General features: G+C 46.6%; 1 protein-coding gene across 1 annotated transcript; it reads right to left on the reverse strand.

The window, feature by feature from the left end:
- Positions 1 to 8,269: 8,269 nt before the first annotated feature.
- Positions 8,270 to 18,840, reverse strand: LOC100751184 (acyl-CoA desaturase 3). Its single transcript, XM_027407238.2, has 5 exons — positions 18,312 to 18,840; positions 14,415 to 14,545; positions 12,761 to 12,966; positions 10,530 to 10,762; positions 8,270 to 8,738 (listed from the first exon to the last, which is right to left on the reverse strand). Exons 1-5 carry the CDS (start codon positions 18,592 to 18,594, stop codon positions 8,539 to 8,541), a joined length of 1,053 nt encoding a protein of 350 aa, XP_027263039.1. The 5' UTR covers positions 18,595 to 18,840; the 3' UTR covers positions 8,270 to 8,538.
- Positions 18,841 to 20,174: the final 1,334 nt, after the last annotated feature.

The following is a 20,174-nucleotide window of genomic DNA, read 5'->3' on the forward strand; positions in this document are numbered from 1 at the left end:
TCTCATTGATCAAAGACTATCTGATGTTACCTTATCCAACCATTGTCACTGACTCAGCTCCATCTCCTGTCCTCTATGCTAACACCATTTTTCTCTCCTCCCCCCTTTTTATTCTCCTCTTTGTCTCCTTCCACTGGCCATTGGACCTCTCTTATGGGCATGGGAACACTTGAGATTTCATTTGAGAAAACAGTATCTAGTTCAGCAATACAAACCCTAGGAACCCCTGACTCATGGTGAGTGGTTGGGCAATGGGGACATTACACAGGAGGGAACGAGAAAGCCATGGTAGCAGCGACCACTCACAACTCCACCTGCCTAGCTATTCCCCCAGGAACATGAGAGGGAATAAATAGCAATGATTTTTCAACCAAGGACTCAGTTGTAGCCCTCATCTCTAGAGAAAAGCTCCTAACTCAGGGAAAAAATAATGGCACTGGCCTCACCAACTCTGAATGCTATACTAACCCTGCAGCACCACACACACACACACACACACACACACACACACACACACACACTGACCTGTGTGCATGCACACCCCATACTTAGTTAACGGGCAGGCTCTGCGGGGTAAGGACTGCCAGGGCGTTGGTTCCCCTGGGTCCACTACCTATGTCTATGCCCTCAGAACATACTGGAACTTTTTTGATTGTTTGTTTTGTTTTTGTATTTCAAAACAGGGTTTCGAAACAGGTTTTCTCTGTAGCTCTGGCTGTCCTGGAACTCACTGTGAAGACCAGACTGCCCTCGAATTCAGAGATCCACTACCTACTGAGTGCTGGCATTAAAGGCGTGTGCCACCACACCCGGCTCACACTGGGACTTCTGGGAACTTCTTGATGCCCTCTGTAGAATTTGAGGTGTTTTTGTGTAAAAGAGGCAGGAAGCCAAAGACTGAAGGAGGAGACAGGCTATGGAAGAAGAATAGAGAGCAGTGCGGAGGACATGAGGGAGCAGAAAGGTTGAGTCAGGGGAAGAATAGAAGATAACAAGAATGGAGATACCATAATAGAGGGAGACATTTTAGGTTTCAGAGAAATCAGGCACTAGGGAAATATCTGGAGATCTACAAAGATGACACCAGCTAACAATCTAAGCAACAGAGGAGAGGCTACCTTAAATGCCCTCCACTGATAATGAGATTGATGACTGACTTATACGCCACCCGATAGCCCTCATCCAGTAGCTGGTGGAAGTAGAAGCCGACACCCACAACTAATCACTGATCTGAACTGGAACCCAGTTGCAGAGAAGGACGAGTGATGAGCAAAGGGGTCCAGACCAGGCTGGTGAAACCCAAAGAAACAGCTGACCTGAACAGCTGTTGGTCCCCAGACCAATAGCTGGGAAACCAGCATGGGACTGATCCAGACCCCAGGAACATGGGTTTCAGGGAGGAAACCTCAGAAATCTATGGGACCTCCTGTAGAAGCCCAGTATTTATCCCTAGTATAGGTGTGGACTTTGGGAGTCCATTCCACATAGAGGAATACTCCCTGAGCCAAGACACACTGGGGTTGGCTTATCCTATCCCAAAGGATAAGATAGACTCTGATGACACCCTCTGGAAGGCCTCACCCTCCAGGGGGAGCAGAAAGGATATGTGATAGGTAGGGTTTTAGTTGGGAGGAGGGGTGGTAGGGGAGGACCGGAGGGAGAAGGGAACTGGGATTGTCACGTAAAACAATCTTGTTTCTAATTCAAAAAAAAAAAAAAAAAAAAAAACAAGAAAAAAAAAAGAATAGAGAGCAGATACCGAATGATTTCTGTGAGATTCATTTTGGTGAAGCCTCACCCTCTGAGGAGGCTACTCGATAGTTTTTAAGGTGTCAAATGGAGTTATCAAAAGGCTTGGTCATGGTCACACCAGCCAGGACAAGGTAGAAGTAGGAGCTCAGAGAAGAAACGTAAGGCTGATGCCCAAGCTCCTGAAGCCCAACCCCATTGCCCTATGCCTCATGACAGGGCCGGCGGCTCGGAGCCCACTGCTCCGCGTTTCTCTCCCACAGACAAGACAAGCTGCTACCCTGGGCAGCTCTCCCTCGCCTCCATCTAGGATGGCAACTTCGGGGTGCAGGCTGCAGGCTGCAGGCTGCAGGGGCGGCGCCTCCTGATTGGAGCGGGCGCGGGCAGAGCCGCAGCGCGGCTGCTGATTGGCTGCTCGGGGTCGGGTGTTGTGGGCCGAGTGAACGCGAGTAACCTCGGGGGCGGTGCTGACCGAGAGTAACCCCGGGGAGGGGCTGCTCGCCTCGCCTTTGTCTCCGGCGTTGGGCTCCGGGCCGGCTGGCCTGCCTGGGCAGAGACGGGCGTGGGAGCGGGGGCGGGGCTTCGTGTGCCTGAGCAAGCACCCGCGACCTGCGAGTCTGCCCGCTGCGTTTGAGCACAGCTGATGCTGTCTCCTGCCCCAGGTCCCAGCTGTGTAGGAGTCTAGTGGGGTTCTGTGTGAGGTCCAGTGGAGGGCTTTAGGAAAGAATTTTGTGGAGAGCCACGCGTGGACGTGGCGAAAGTGCCTTAGTAACTCTGGAGGACAGGCTGCCACCTCCTATAAACAGCCTCCAACAGGAAAAGGCTAGGCGACTTCATGGGTAAGGAGTCTGAAGAGTGGTTCAGACACTGTGGGAAACAGGTCGGTGACCCAAGAAGGCTTGAAGAATTACCGGAAGAGCACACAGCTCCACTCCTGTTACACACCCAAGTCAGGTGGAAGCAGATACTCCAGTAATCAATCCTGCAGTGTCTGTCACCGGACACACAGGGCCAATAAACTCGCCACCTCAGTTTTCTCATTGTGATTAAATTTAGTTGTCGGTTTGACTGGATTGAGAATCACCAAAGAGATATTTCTGGAGTATGTCCGAATGGGCCGACTGAGGAGGGGGAGAGCCACCCTGAATGTGGGTAGCATCTCGACACATGCTGGGTGGCGTCTGGACTGAATTTAAAAAGGCAAAAAGAGTCGCAGGCAGCCTGCAGAAGCGTTTCCTGACTACTGACACAATGTCACCTCATGCCCCTGCTGGTGGAGCTGGGGCACCTCCCTGACAAGCCTTCCCATGTGAGCCAAAAGGAAAACTTCCTTCCTTGAGTTGCTTTTGCCCGGTATTTTATTAACAGCCAGGAGAAGAAACGGATGCACCTGTATTTCCAAGGAACTAGGAAATAGACATTGGGAAAGGAAATGGACCTGTTTACACTTTGACCAAAAGTGTGAGGCTCTCCTTTCTTTCCCACTGTGGCTGTTCCTCTTACAGAGAAAAACTAGAATGTATGCAAATTTGGTTGTGAAACGGTTAACTGGGGAAAGGCGACTGCTCAACTGTGCTGGGAAGGTGGCTCAGTGGATAAAATCCTTGCCAGATAGGACTGAGGACCTGACTTCAAATTTCAGAACCCAGGTAAAGCCAGATGACCATCTGTCATCACAGGCGAGGGAGAGGCCGCTGAATGCCCCGGAGTTCCCAGGCCCGCCACACTGAGAAATGGATAAAGACACTGTTCTATTCATATACAATGGGATGCTAATGAGAAAAATATAAAGAATCGAGTACTGATTGGTGCTGCGCTGTCAACAGATGTTCAAAATATGCCTGAAAGAAGCGAGCCAGATGTAGCGCTCACGTCTTGTATGATTCTATTTCTGTAAAATGTTGCATTAAATTAAGAGAGAAAGGGAAATCAGTTTTGCCAGGGGTGGGGAAAGGGCTTGGGAGGTGAGAGGAGAAGGGTGGGGATTGGGTGGGGTAGTGTCTGTTTGGAGTGAGGAAAATGTTTTGCAACTAGGTGTGTTGGCTCCACAACAGTGTGAGTGTACAGCATACCATAGACTCATTTGCTTTAATTTTCTCATTTTTACTTATTTTTAAATAGATTTATTTATTTATTTAATGTATATGAGTGCTCTATCTGCATCTACAACCTTTTGCCAGAGAGGGCATCAGATCCCACAATAGATGGCTGGGAGCCACCATGTGGTTGCTGGGAATTGAAGTCAGGACCTATGGAGGAGCAGCCAGTGCTCTTAACCTCTGTGCCATCTCTCCAGCCCCGTCATTATTACTTTAGAAAAAAACTAAATGATTTACAGTTGCTATAGCTTGTACAAAAGTCTTAAGGAAGATGGAGGAAAGAAACTTGCTAAGATAAAACTCCTAGGATCCCAGTAGGGCATGTTTCTGACCTGATTATCAATAGTACACTGACTGTATCCACCAGTGTATCCAGACCAGCAGATTGTGGGAAATGCAAGCACGTCAGGACTAGTGTGGTATGGGGATGAGATTATAGTCTGTATAGAATGTCCACATTAAAATGGCTAATTTTGTATTGTGGAGATTCCACATCATTTTAAATGGCTATACCATTTAAAGGAAAAAAGTGCTGGGGGGCGGGGGGGATGGGGTGGTATCTTCTAGGTCATTTAGATTTTGCTAAGAAATAAGAGGTGGTGCTTTGAGCATTCTTGCGCCCTCTGCTGGCATTGTAAAATAACTCACTTTCCTTTAACTGCTTCCTTTGAGAAATGGTCCAGAATGAATACCCCTTGGGGTTTTTTTGAGCAGGTCCTCATGTGGTCCCATACCTACCACGAGTCATCACATCACACCTGCTCCTTTATAGCTTGGGTAGAGAAGCCTTGGGGGGTGTAGTAGAGTGGGACAGAGCTGTGGCCCAAGGAAGAAGTTCTTTTTGTTTCTAGCAACTCCAAGGCACACTCTGCATTTCTTGTGCCTTGCGATTATTATTGGAGTCCCTTGTGCCAAATTTAATGAGCAAAATAAGTCTGCCTGCATAATAGGATGTTAATATAGGTCTCAAGACTGGACTTACACTCACGTGACCTCATCCTCATGTGACGTTTACCGTGTTCTGTAGTGGAGATAGACCTAAACACCCCTGAGATGTTTTCATTTCATTGTGCACTGACTGTCTAGGTACAGGGAGACTTTCCAGCAGCAGAAGGTGTCCTTGAGGAACTGAGAAAGTAATAGAGTGTATTGTTGTTGGAAAAGAGTCAAGCAAATGTCAGACCCAGCTGTAGTTTAATGTGAAGATACACTAATGAATCCAGGCACTCTGGAGGTAGAGACAATGGGTCTCTGTGAGTTCAAGACCAGCCTGAGATACATAGTGAGACCCTGTCTCAAACAAGCAAGCAAGCGAGCAAACAAAAGTTTCCGTAACTACTTCCACACTGATTTGACCAAATAAAGAACTCAACTTTATTAGAAACAACTTAATGGAAGAAGGAGTGATTGGGGCTGGAAGTGTCAGACACTGAGGTCCATCTCATCAGGGAAGGCACGGTGGAGCAGAGCATGTCACATCATGGGGACACAGAAGGGAAAGAAGCCTTTCCCTTCTGGGATCTGGAATCTGCTTTGCCTTCTCGCTGACTGTGAGTCAAGAATCTTCAACACAACAGCTAATCGCCTGTTTATGCTCTTTTCCATAGGACACCTCAAACATTGATGTTGCAACAACAAATATACTTTTTAAAAGCCAGAATGCTTGTGACCTTGTGGCTTGGCACTCCTGCTTTATCCCTAAATCAAAACAGTGTGCCTTGTGAAACCACCCTACAGTTTCATTTACAAAAGATTCTCTGAGATAAGGAAAATAAACCAGCTCCTTGAATTTTAACTTTTGAACCACATTTAAAAATGCAAGCCTCGTGGCTGGAGAGATAGCTAGCTCAGAGGTTAACAGCACTGACTGCTCTTCCAGAGGTCCTGAGTTCAATTCCCAGCAACCACATGGTGGCTCACAACCATCCATATGAGATCTGGTGCCCTCTTCTGGCCTGCAGGCATACACACAGACAGAATATTGTATACATAATAAAAAAGAATCTTAAAAAAAAACACGATAATTCCATTTAAAAAAACAATGCAAGCCTCACTTGGTCTTCAAGCGTTGTTGTAAATTATATCCTTTGAGGAATGTAATTTAGAAAGGCACTGCATCATCTAAGGGAAGACACTCAGGCCAGAATCTGTGTATCTTCCTGTGGTCTCTGTTACCCTCTCTTGCTCTGCTCCTTTTCTTAGTCAGTCCCTTTATCTTCTCAACTAGTCTCCTACCTTCAAGTTTTGCTACCTAGCAAGTTTTGCTTGCATGTCGGTGTGCATTTGTGCAGTATCTAGAGAGGCCAGAAGAGGGCACAAGACTCCCTGGGACTGAAATAAAGACAGCATGAGCTGCTGTATGGGTTCTGAGAATGGAACCTAATTCCTCTGGAAGAGCAGTGGTGTTCTCAACCAATCACTTAAGCCATCTTTCCAGTCCCCCCTTATTTCCATGTCTTTTAGCTTAATTTTTATTTTTATATAGCCAACAAATTTCCCTAGAATTACATGACCATGGTAACAGGTTTGTTTACAGAAGTGTGGACGCTTTACCAATGGCTAAGCCAAGAAACAGACAGAGAGAAGGAGGAAGGGGGGAAGGAAGGCAAGCTATCACTCTCTGTCTCTCATGAGCCCCACTCCTAGGCATGACATGATGGTGACAGGCCCCATTTTGGATAGGTCTTGTGCAGTTAATCGCGACTGCTGTAAGTTTAAGAGTACAAAGACCATACCATGCCCGGAAGGCAGTGTTCTGTTCCATCTTGGCCTTCTCTCGGGCCCTTACCTTCTTCCTGCTGCTCTTCCATGCTAGTCCCCAAGCTTTGGAAAAGCTGCTGTGGACGCATTCAGGCACATATTCTCAGTCCTTAGACAAACAGGGTCTCTGACGATACTGCTGACCACTACAAACAGAACCTTCCCTGACCAAAGCTGAGCAAAAACATAGCTGTTCAGAAGGTAATTTGATGGGCACGTTATATCCATTTAGGAAAACAACAATAGTCACTTCCTTACTAAGGCCTATGAACTCCACAGCTACAGGCTTTAAAAATAATTTAAAAATTACTATCATTATTTGCATGTGTATGATATGTGTGTGTGTGGGGTGCACATGCAGGCCACAGGATGACTTTTGGGAGTCAGTTTGTTTTGGAGGCAGGGTCTCTCTGGCCAACCTACTGTGGGCTAGTTGGCTGACAAGCTTCAAGGGAATTCTCCTTTCAGTGTCTCCCATCTCTCCATGGGAATACTGGGATACTATGTTCAGCTTTTCACATGGTCTCTGAGATTGACCTTAGGCCATCAGGCTTTCTCAGCAAGCTCCTTTACCTGCTGAACCATCTCCCTGGACCCCAGCCAGCAGCTTTTTGATGGTGAATTCCCTTCCAATGAGTAGGTCTCAAATCTACACAGGAAGCAGTTGGTTACCCTCAACAGACCTGCTGCTATTGTACTGGTGAGCACACCGCTTGGCCAGGCAATTTGTTGAACGCAGGGTCCACAGCTCAGGAAGATTTTGATGAAAATTCTTCCCTAATGGCCTGCTTAGCATCTTCCAGCTGTTTCATTAAATCGATTATATGCAACAAATATTCACTGACCTGGGATAGTCACGAACATAAAATTTAACAGGAAGGAATGAGGCAAGGAACAAAACACTGGAGGGTTGCCTGGATTTTATCAACCCAAGGAGCAACTTGGAGGAGTGCACGCACGTGCTCGCGTACACACACACACACACACACACACACACACACACACACACTCCATGTTGGCTTGGGAAGTAGCTGAGTCTGATCACAGAAAGAACTTTATAACTCCTTCCATGTAACAGCATCCCCTCTTAAGGACCATATCCAGCGGGATAACTCTCCCTTTATGGTTTACCTGTGGCAAGGAAAGGTTGGTTTGTGTATGTGTTTTGTTTTTTGTTTTTTCGCTGTCTTGGGAATTGTGTGTGTGTGCATTTTATTTGTATGTCCTATTTTGTCTTTTCCATGGCCCAATGGTAGTTAACAGACAACATCCAGGAGGATCTGGTTGGAGTTTTAGCTTGAGACACCTACCTTGAAGCTCAAGAGAGATCAAGGCAAGAGTGCCATCTGTGGTGTCGCTTAATTTAAATCATTTGCTTAGCTCTCCAAGAGATCTTTCATCCTATTGCTCCCCTGCAGCTCACTGGGAAGACGATAAAGTAAGAAGAGGGAGGAGAGAAGGACTAAGCAATAAAAGATCATAAAAGAGAGTTTTGCCTTTTATTTAATATTTGAATATTTTACAAGAATACAGTGTTGAGATACTTTAGAACATGGATGGTATTTTTCAGGATTTAAGCAACATCATTAAACCTCTGTTCAGCTGGCTTTGGAAATAGAAACAAAGACAACCCCAGACTCAGGCGCTCTTTTTTTGGGGGGGTATATATTTGTTTACAATTTTAATGTAAGGCCATTTATCAAAAGAGACAAACCACAAGATGAAATGAAGGCAACGGAAAAATTCAACTTCTCACAACCAAAACAATTATCACATCCTTAAAAAATAATTTAGAAAAGTGTTATACAAGATCTATTTGCATTCCATTAACCAAGATTGTGTCGATTCATAATCCTGAATAAATCTTTTTTAAAGTGTAAGACTGAAAAAATCATTTCTCAGTGTATATGTAATACGTTTTACCCCAGACTCAGCCACTCTTATGGCTCCCGTCTCCAGTTCTTTTAATTCTGGCCCAGAGAGCGGCCTTAGACACTCTTTTCCGGTCATAAGCCAGGCCCAGGGCAGCCATGCAGTCGATGAAGAACGTGGTGAAGTTGATGTGCCAGCGGTACTCACTGGCCGAGTAGTCATAGGGGAAGGCGTGGTGGTAGTTGTGGAAGCCCTCGCCTGGAAACAAGCAAGGAGAGCAGTTAGGGGGCTCCGTGATTGCTGCCGCCTCCGCCTCTTTGCACACCAGTGGGTAAGAGAACACTTTGTTGTTGACTCTGGGGTCTGGATTTATACATTGTTACTGGTACTGACTGCTGTCTAGATTTATACATTGTTACTGACTGGGGTCTGAATTTATACATTGTTACTTGCCACTGGCTGTGATTCCAGCTGCCTGGGGGCTGAACCAGGAGACAGAAAGTTCAAGTCTGACCAGGACGAGTTAGAAAGATCTATTTCCAAGATAAAAATAAAAAAAAAACAGCTGGGCAAATAGCTTATTGGTAGAAATTCAAGGCCAGTCTAAGCTACAGAGTGAGTGCAAGGTGAACTACACAGTGAACTCTTGACTCACAATGTACAAAAGTACAAATAAAGCTTGGGACATAGTTCAGTGAGGGAGCATTTGCACAGGGCTGCAAGTGTGGTCCCTAGTACTTCAGGAGCATTGGGAGAAAGGCAAAAGGGGAGAGAGGAAGGGGGAGAGAGAGTGAAGGGAGAGGAAAGGAGGAAGAAATTAAGGTTCGTATGGGAGGAAACGGGAAAGCAGAAGATGAAGTAAAGGGGGGGCTGAGAAGGGATGGAGAAGAAATGGCAACAGGGACAAAATACAAGGGGCTGGCTGTTACTCATAGCAGCCATGTCATAAAGAGGCCGAATCTGGGAAAGTTCATTTCAGTTTCATTTACAGAACACATCTCAGTCCACGGGATACCATTTCTATGGCAGTCTAAGAATTGTAGGGTATAGGGTAAGTAAATAAGATTTCCTTAAACATGGGTGAATGGAAGAACAGACACAGGGGTGGTGGTGTCTGAAGCTGGGATGGGGGTGGTGGCAGTTCATGAAACACACTAAGGGGGTGAGCCAATACTCTGAGAACGACACACTTTTAAATCCAAAGTCACGATCTTCCTTTTCTGTATATAGCATGGTTAGTCGTGACACACTAGGCTCATTGTATTCTTCATTGCCACTATTGTTATTGTTATGAGTCTTCTGACCCAAGCAGAAATAACCCAGCTCAGAGAAATAAATCAGAGATGACTGGAGAAGGGGAAACTTAGCCAGGATCATTTAGAGGTTTTTTTGGTTTGTTTTTTGACCTTCCAATCAAAGGCAGTATTTTTTATCCTTTCCCTTTTTACATAAAACCTGTTGCCTGACCGTCATGTTTTCCCCAATATCACATCCCCTAGTTTTACAGTGGAAAGTGTGAGACACAAAGTGCTTATAAAAACAGATGCCTGGCATCTTCCTCACAGCTCATCCGATAAGGAGATGGAATTTTAAAAAAGAAATAAAAAAGGAAAAGGAAAGAACATGACTGCTCCTAGGTATGGCCGTGCAGTGGAGGGCCATTGTAGATAGATGGGAGGGTACAGTCAGAGGCCGGGCATCTGGGAGAGTGCAGAGTGGACACGACCAGACTGAGCTGTGCCATGCGAGAAGGGGGAGAGAGGGAGACCAAAATGATTAGATTAGATTAGATTAGATTAGATTAGATTAGATTAGATTAGATAGGGAAGAGGAGCCCGGCACCCTGGGCTGCAGAGTTCAGGGTAGGAAATGGGACATGCCAGATGGGGGCAGGGTGGGGGCTGTAACAAGCAGGGACTGAGGGATGCAGGGAGAACTTGGTGGCCAGGTCAGCTGTGATATGTTAAAGAGGCACCTCAGCCATTTGTCCCAGGTTTGAAACCCAAAAGAGACCACTGAATGTGCTAATGCTAAAGATTGCTGACTTACCCAGAGATCCCATCGAAACCAGGGCGTTCTCCCTGGGATCAATGTTCTTGTCATAAGGGCGATTCCCATAGAGGTGGGCGGCGCTGTTCACCAGCCAGGTGGCATTGAGCACCATGGCATATCTCAGTAATGTGGCAACATACAGGCTGTGTAGGAAAGTTTCACCCCAGAAATACCAGGGCACCAGCGTGGGCAGGATGAAACACATCAGCAGGATGCCGGGCTTGTAGTACCTGTGTGGAGAGATGGCACACTGAGTATGGAGAGAGGGCTGACTCTTCTCAGTGGGGCGCAGTTATCTTTCCTCTTACACCACGAGTGCATGTGAGGGGTGGGATCCCATCAAGAAAGAAGGGTGTGGGAAATCTTTTCAGTACAGAGTATTGTTATCATTTTCAAGGTAAGTATGTTGAGCTGAGATTGTCCTGATCCCACCAGTTGCCAATGGAACAAGGTCTCCATTGCTCTTATTCATAGAGGGATGAGGCCAGTTACCCAACAAATCAGGGCCAAACCACATCCTGAGCCTGTGAGGATGCCTGGACTGGTTTCCATCTGCCCCTGAAGCCTGCTTTCTCTCCTGTCAGGGTCTTTGATGTTTCTCCATTTCCTGCTAACTTCCTCCCTCAAGGCCTTGACTCCAAAAGCTCCAGGAAGCATAATGGATGGATGTCCTTGATCATCTGCAGGTTCTGTCCCTCTAGAGGCCTTGCCCCAATCTCATTTCCACACAATTGGAACCACTGATTTCCTGAGAGAGTTGATTGGTGTCCTGTCAGCAGTACTGTCTTTAACTTTCCGGTCATGAGCATGCCCTGCATCCAGCTTTTCCATTCTTTCTCTGCTTCTCCAACCTGAGTCCTCTCTAGTCTAACTTATGTCCTTTCCTCACCTCTCAGGCTCAATATCTTCTTCCCCTGACCTTCCCTGACTTCACAAGACCTCTCCTGACCTCACCTGACTTCCCCTGACCTCCTCTGACCTCCCCTGCCCTCCTCTGACTTTCCCTGACCTCCCCTGACCTCACCTGACCTCCTCTGACCTCCCCTGCCCTCCTCTGACCTCCCCTGACCTCATCTTCAAAGCCCAGCTCTGACTGTGCCACTTGCTCTGGAAAAAGAAGCTCCTCCTTGCCAATTGTGTCAATCCCATCTGTGTCTAAGACACTCGGGACGACATCAGTCTGTTTGCCATCTTTTTCCCCTGTCATACCTTGTAGGTCAAGGAAACAGACTATGTTTCTGGATCGTGCATAAGGTTTTAGCTCATTTTTGTACTTTGTGTCTGTACCCAAAAGTGCAGGACACGGCCCTTCCATTGTTTCTGGTGCTACATTTTCTTCAGCCCTCTTGTTCTTCCTGAGCCATCTCTGGCCCTTTCTGCCTCTCACAGTACAGACAGTATTTTGCCTTGCTTCATGGTAACTTGGTAAGTATATTATTTCTCCAATTTATAGGCTAAAAACTTCAGAAATGTACAGTAGAATTCAGTACTGTACAGGCACAGTAGAATTCAGAAAGAAAGCAACAGAGTAACACCCCAGAACTGTGGACATCCAAGCAATTAAAAACTTGGGTTTGAAATGATGATCTATTTGTTTTGATTTTTGGTTTTTTTTTTGAAACAGAGTCTCATTATGCTGCTCTGGCTGTCCTGGAACTCACTCTGTAGACCATGCTATGCTGGCTTCAAACTCACAGGATCCAGCTGCCTCTGCCTCCCCTGTGCTTGGACTAAAGATGTGTGTGCCACCACATCTGGCCAATGGGCTTTTTTAAAAAAAGACTTTTAAAAATTATTTTTAATTTATGTGTATGTGTGTATGTCTGTGTGAGCATATGCCACATGTGTGTCTGTGAAGGACAGAATTGAGTGTCAGATTCTTTAGAGCTGGAGTTGTGGGAGTAAGCCCCCAACGTGGGTGCTGGAATCTGAACTAGAGTCCCCTGGAAGAACAGGAAGTACTCTTAACTGTTGAGCCACCTCTTCAGTCCCCAGAGTAGCTTTGTTTTTGAGACGGTCTTATTATGTAGCTCTGGGTGACCTGGAATTCACATAGATCCATCTGCCTCTGTCTCTCCAGTGCTGGGACCACAGGCCTGCATCCCATACTTGGCTGAAATCAGGGTTTTGAGCACACAAACCTAGAAATTCATTCATCTATTCTAAGTGCTAAGAGAAATGTGTTGCTCTTGAAACCCCACCTCCCAAGCTCCCTCTTCCTCACTCACCTCCTCTGGAACATGACCAGCTTCTCGGCTTTTAGGTCAGACATGTCCAGTTTTCCGCCCTTCTCTTTGACAGCCGGGTGTTTGCGCACAAGCAGCCAGCCCACGTGAGAGAAGAAAAAGCCACGGCGGGAATTGTGAGGGTCAGCATGCGTTTCTGTGAACTTGTGGTGGACACGGTGATCCCGGGCCCATTCATACACATCATTCTGGAGGGACAGGAAAGAGGACCCCAGGATTGAGAAGAGAATCCCTTCTGGGGGAATGGAAGGTGTCTAGGTGTCTGCCAGGGCCTGGAACTCTCAGTCAACTCACAGAGTCCCAGAACTCTGACTACTGGAGGTGGGGGGATGGAGTCTGGAGAGCACCCTTGCCGGCATGCTTGTCCCCAAAGCTTATGTAGAAAAGCAACTCAAAGGCCTAGAGTACAAAAATAGCACTGTTGCTTCCCAGGGTTGCATTGTGGGAAACAGGAAGTGAGTTTTAGGGTTCAGGGAGTTTCATTAGCAGAGAATATGGTGATTCTTCAAACAAGTAACAGGAGACAGGGTTCCTCCCAAGATGTCTGATCTAGGGGCAGAGATATTATCAAGCAGATGGCCTTGGGCTCCAAGGTTCTGCTCTGTGGTAAAGGTGCAAAAACTCCATGTCAATGCCTTCACAAGTGGCATGTCACACAACAAAACAGGACCAATGTAACCGATGAGCCTGAGCACCCTTCTGAAAGGCCTCGGAGTGTTCCTGAACTTATCCATTCCTTCAAGAATGTGTCAATGTTTCTCTTCCTTCTCTTTGTCCTCCAAAGACAGAAACTGGGAGCCTTCACCATGTAAATTGTCAGAGCAGAGGTGATTATACATGTGTGATAAGAACCTCAGATATCATCGAGGCAAAATAACTAGTCTGTTTTCTAGTGCTTTTTCCTCATCACCTAAGACAAGTCCCACACTATAAGCAGCAGCCTATGGCTAGGCGAGTCCCTCCCCTAATTTCCCACAGTCTATCCATACAAGTGTGCTGCAAGAACCATCATCAGCACTTGACCTATCCATCATGCTAGTCCTTGACACCACAGTAAGGTCAGCTTATTAATGGCGCAGCGACTCAGTTTCTTCATCTGTTCAGTGGGTAGAACATTAAGGCCTACCTCCTGGTGTGGTTGTGAGGACTAGAGGAGTTAACCTGTGTCAAATGCTGGCTCGGTGTCCAGCACATGGGACTAGAGACTTGTTTGCTCTTATCTGAAATGAGAGAGTTCTTGAGTGTGGGACACATTCACTTCCAATGCCAGTATAGTGGGGTCTTAAGACAGGCAGAGCAAAGCATGACTTTTTGTTGGCTGAGTGTTTAGGAAACCATAGTCAGTGTCTTGATGATGATGTCCTAAGGTCCTTTACACCAAAGGACCACAGCAGCCATACTATGTGATAACCCAGGGAACTTTGGGTGAAAAAAAATAGTTATGTTGGAGAACCTGTTCTACTTCCTGTTTCCCTTCCCAGTGACTCTGAGATGTCCCGTGTTGTAGGGAGCTCTGTACCAAGCATGCACTTGAGAGGACCACCAAAGACTACCTCTCTAGGTGCTAATGTGAGCCACTCTGCCCCTGAACGTCCATAGAGTAGAGACACAAGAATTAACAGCACCAGCTTCTCACCTGGAAAGCCATGGTGTTGGCAATGATGAGGAAGACCCTGAGGGGCAGCCGAGCCTTGTAAGTTCGGTGGCTCCACAGGCGATGAACTCCAGCTCCAATGCCTTCAATACTGATCACATAGTAGACAAATGCTGCTGGGACAACAGAGGGGTCAGCTAACTGGTAGGTGCAACCAGGAGAGGCGAAGCTGAACACTCCTGATACCAGAGTATGCTTCTCTGGGTTTGAAGGAGTTTGTGCGTTGGTCTCCGAGACATCATAGCATTTGCCACCTCAAAAAACTCATCATCACCTCAAACCACTCCACCTAGGACTGGAGGGGAAACCACTCCTCCTAGGAAAGGATGTGAGTCAAGAAGACCCAGACCCAGGCACAAAGTGGGCAGAAAGGCATGATGCTGGAAAGGAAGGCAGGGTATCAACACTGTCTAGCATTCATTGGCAGACCATGGGGACATTTTCCCAGGTTCTTTGCCCTTTGCCCCTCAGATCATTTCTCCAAGGGGTTCAAGGTCATCAACTACTCCTCCTGACCTAAACACCCATAATCAAGAATGTTTGGAAAATGGGAGTCAGAGCCCAACAGAAGGATCTCTCAATTAAAGGGGACACTCATGGGACACAGAGCCTGTTCCCCTGTTGTTGACAGCATTTCAGCACTCTATCAGGTCTCAGGGCAAGTCAGTCCTGCACAGAGTCACAAGTACATGGAGGCTCAGGCTTTACTGATTGCTAATGTTATCATAGTCACCGCACATCCTAATGGTTGGAGTCTAGTAATAGCACAAGTGAGGTGACACCACGATAAAGTAGCTGTGCCCTCAAGAGCAGAGCTGGAAGAGCTCTGTACTTGGGTACTTGTCATCAGAGATGCCTCTTCAGGTAAATATGTAGATGAAGTTAAAAGCTAAGTGTTTTTCCAGGGTCACAGGACATGTAAAAGAGGATCCATAGCTTGAAACTACATTTTCTACCAATAATTTGTTTAGTTCTAGCTATACCATACATCTTTTAGTAACACAGCACTCTTAGAACCTACAAGATCAGGAGGTACCATGAATGCTCTCTACTGGGGAGAGGACACTGGGTGTACCTGTCTGTTCTTCTGATTGTAGCACTAGGACACAGGGCTGAGGCCTTGGTAGAAGCAGTGTAAGATACCCACGGGGACATGTGGAAACCTTGGAACCTCAGAAGCTACAGAACTTAGCCAAGACTGGGGACACCAAACACTGTACAAATTTTCAAGTGTCCTTCTGCATCAAGAGGTAACCATTTTCTAAGTGGTCTCTTTCTTCCTCTCCTGACTCCTGGGTCCCATCCTGTCCCTTCCATAGGGTCCCCAGGACAAGCATGGAGATAGCATCTATTCTCAGGAAAGTGCTGGCCATATTCTTCTGAACTGGGCTGAGGCCTCAGATGACCCCTAGCCTCTGGCTATGTGGTGATTGAGAGACTCCCATAAAGAGGATTTGCCGCACTTGTAGCAGAGACCAGGGGAGGGCAAAACCTGGAACCCCAGGAAAAAAGGGAAAGCTTTGTGCAGAGCAGGAGGACTGAGAAAATGTTCCAATTTGCCTCATGCTGCAGATTGCCCAGGTGTGTTGGCTCCACAGACAATGCTATCTTCACAGGGGACTGGAATGGGAACCCTTGTACATTGAGTCATGTTCTTATTCTGCCAATAGCTTAGCTCACACAGATCCTTTCCCTGTCCCCAGGAGGGATTGAGAGTGTCCATGCTGGAGGGGAAACTGCTTTCCCCACAGGGGAGGGTTGGGCAGGTTTTGTACTTTGGCTCTCAGTATCCTCAGAGAGGTCTTACTCCAGAGGGCTCTATTAAATGATTCTAAAATGAAAGAAAAGCTTTTCAAAATCCTTGAGTAGGGAAAATGGAGCAAACACAGTCATTTGCTAATTATGCGTTTTCCTTTGGGATAAAACTATAAAAGCCTCTAAAACCCAAAGGAAATAGAAGATTCCAACAGAGAATTCAATCCTTCCTGTTCCTGAAGAGTTTTGCTAAACCACATTTCCCAATCACCATTCTGTGTGTTAATCTACCGACCAGAGCCCAGGACAAGAGTAAAGAATTTAACATGCAGGTTCTGTGTACCCGATTTCCTTTCCAAAATCACAGCACACACCAAAGGGCAGGATACCAAAAGCATTGACCATAGTCTTGGTTTTGGATGGTATCAATTTTCCTGAAATAGCAACTGATGTCAGCCAAGAACCGGCAGTTTGGTCAAACACAGTACTGAAACGAATGAGGCTTGTGAGGAGTAGTCAGGCCAGAGAGGAAGGGAGCTTGCAGGGAATCAAACTACTTTGAAGACTCCCTCACGCCCAGTCTTCCTGGTTCTGGTAATGTGTCATTGCCTCAGTAGGTGACTAGAAAAACAGAGGTCCCAAGAAGGGATTTCCTAAGTTGTATTTTCTTGGGACATTGAGTGGATTTCCCAAGACAATGTTTAAGGGTCCAAGTCTCACCACCTACAAGATGGAAGAGGGCCAGGACAGACAGGATAACACTAACCCTTCTACAATAGTATATTCAGAGAGAGAGAGAGAGAGAGAGAGAGAGAGAGTTGTCAGAGTCCCAACACCTGATTCTGTTCCCTCAAACTTCCCAGGAGTATCTGGGAAAGAATGGCTGGCTCACCAGCCCTCAGAGAAAGCAAGGGGTCCCTGGTCAGCAGAGCTCCCGGAGTGAGAAGTCTTCTTCACGGCTCTATTCTCTGGTATGCCTGTCCCTGCCCAGGAAGGACAGGTAGAGGATAAAGACAATGGGTGTTAGAAGATGTTATCGCCATGACATGATACGGCTTCAGGAGAAAGGGGCAGCTGCAGGCTGGGTGGAGAAGAGAGCATGAAACATTTCTATGATGCAAATATTCAAAGAACATCTTGTTCACTGGCACGTGCTACACCCAGAAGACCTAACTGGAGTAGCAGAGCTGCTCACATGTACACTTGGCTGGGTGTTATGGGAGCCTGCTTCACACTCCTCCAAGGCAACAATCCTGGTCCAGCCAGGGTCTTAGGTCTGAATGGCTGTGTGGATAAGCAGCCCTCCTTTGTGCTCTCCTTCTCAATGGCTTCTCTTCCCAAGTAGCATCTCCTGACTCATCTCCTGACTGAGCTCAACATTTAGCCCACAGAGTTGGTAAGGTACCTTTTCCCCAGGCCCCCTAGGCAGGGCCTGGTTCTCCTGTGGCAGGAAGGGCTAGGACAGGCAGCCAAGTAAGTGGTTCACACAGAAAAGTTTGTTGGGGCTGGTTGCCTCATTGCCACAGTGCTACTCCCTCAGTGAGTCCTGAGCATGGCTTCAGAGCTTGGTCCCCAACGCTCATGTTAAAGCTCCCCCAGGGGTTAACGATATGACACGGTGGTAGAGTACCTGTCTAGTATGCCTGAAGGCCTGTGCTAAACAAAGAACAAGATATCCCAGATATGGTAGCTCAGGATGTAATCCCAGTAGGCCAAGGCAGGAAGATTACCATGGGTTCAAGGCCAGCCTGGACTTCATAGAGAGTTCCAGACAGCCTAGGTAGCAGAGTGAGGTTCTGAAAACAATCAAACAAGCCAAACAGTTGTGGTGATGGACACTGTAATGCCTGTGCTTGGGAAGTGGACCCAGAAAATCAGAGGCTTAAGGTAGTTCTCTGCAATGAAGCAAGTTCCCACCCAGCCTGGGCTACATGAGAACCTGTCGAGAGAGAGAGAGAGAGAGAGAGAGAGAGAGAGAGAGAGAGAGAGAGAGAGAGACCCTAGTCCACAGAGAAAGGTTTGGGAAAGCTGGACACAAAGGGGCCACTGCCCATCGAAAGACCCCATCATTAGAGGGAGGGGAGAAACTTGAGACACTGGCCGAGAACAAAGAAAGTTGCTTACCCCAGAGCAAGGTGTAGACCTTGCTGGAGGGAACCAGCACAAGCCCATACAGGGCCCCCAAGTGCAGCAGGGCCATGAGGATGATGTTTCTCCAGACGTACTCCAGCTTGGGCGGGGCCCCCTCCTCATCCTGGTAGCTGGGGTCGTATATATCTTCTTTCATTTCAGGGCGGATGTCTTCTTCCAGGTAGAGGGGCACCGTCTTCTGCTTCTCCCGTCCATTCTGCAGGCTTCCGGAGGGAGGCGCTGTGATGGTGGTGGTGGTCGTGTATGAAGAGGCCATCTTCAAGGATAGGGAGTGAGAATTAGCAGAGTGCTCTAGTAGGCACTTCCCTTTGGCATGCAGCAGGCAGAAGGGTGCATTACAGGTCCAGCCCCCGTCCCAGGGCCTGGCTTGACTAAGGGCTGGTGGAAGAAGAGGTCTGCAGACTGGTTGTTGTCAAACCCCAGGTGAAGGGGCAGTAGGAGAGAAGAATGAACCTCTTACATCGCCGGCAAGCCAAAGAAAGCCCCACATGTACACATGAAGGCACCCTCAGGGCCCAACTGGGAAATCCAGTGTCAAAATGCAATCCACATCTCTACCAGTTGATGGCAGTACAACTTAGATAAGACAATGATGGGTTCAGGGACCTCTCAGAGACTAGATCCATCTGGACAGAAGGTTGTGACTGAACTTTGATTTCGTCGTCTTTGCTCTGGTTCTCTGTAAAACTCTGTCTAGAGGAAATCCCGGGTAGCAGCTTTTGCTCTGACTTTCAAGTGTGGACCCTTTGAATATGACGCTATTTAAAGATTTAATTCCTGGCCTTTATTTACGTGAAGGGCCGTATGGACCATTTACATGTAATCTGATGGCCAAAAGGAAGGACACAAGTGACTCTTTAGACTATCTCCTCTCTTGCCAGGGCAGTTAAATTTTCCCTCTTTAGTTTTAGATAGTTGAATTAGGGTGATATACTGGATTTGCTGTAAAAAGTTTCGGAGATACAGCCAGGTGTTGGTGTTGGTGGCGCACGCCTTTAATTCCAGCACTCGGGAGGCAGAGGCAGGCAGATCTCTATGATTTCGAGGCCAGTGTGGTCTACAAAGTGAGTTCCAGGACAGAGCTACACAGTGAAACCCTGCCTCGAAAAACAAAACAAACAAACAAAAAAAAATCTGAACTATGCCAGTTTCTGAAACAAACATAAACAGAATAGAAGTGGGAGCCAAGGTCGGCAAGCATTAAATTAGTGTCTGATAACCATGCATAAGAATCATTTCCCCACACGCAACCTCTTGGTCTTAGTTACTTTCTGTAGGGTTGGCATGAGTGACTATTTTCGTTGCTGGCTTTGAAATAGGGTGTTAAGCTTTTCAGAGAATCAGCTCTTATCTCGCTCATTCTTTGTGTTTTGTTTTGGGTTTTTTCCATTTCTATTTCCTTAATTTCAGCTCTGATTTTGATTATCTCTTCCCATCCTCATTTTTTTTTTTTACATTTGTTTTTGTTTTACTGAGGCCTTCAGGTGTATCATTAAGTCGTTAATTTGTGAGTTCTTGAATTTTTCGATCTAGGAACACAGGATATGAACTTTCCTCTTAGGTTTGCTTTCCTTGTGTCCCATACACTTTCTTAGGTTGTGTTTTCATTTTCATTCAGTTCTAGGAATTTTAAATTTTCCTTCTTGTTTTTTTTTAAAGATTTTATTTATTTATTTATTTATTTATTTATTTATTATGTATACAACATTCTGCTTCCATGTATATCTGCACACCAGAAGAGGGCACCAGATCTCATAATGGATGGTTTTGAGCCACCATGTGGTTGCTGGGAATTGAACTCAGACCTCTGGGAAAGCAGTCAGCACTCTTAACCTC

Source organism: Cricetulus griseus, chromosome 3 (assembly GCF_003668045.3).
Source record: "Cricetulus griseus strain 17A/GY chromosome 3, alternate assembly CriGri-PICRH-1.0, whole genome shotgun sequence".
NCBI classification, from domain to species: domain Eukaryota; kingdom Metazoa; phylum Chordata; class Mammalia; order Rodentia; family Cricetidae; genus Cricetulus; species Cricetulus griseus.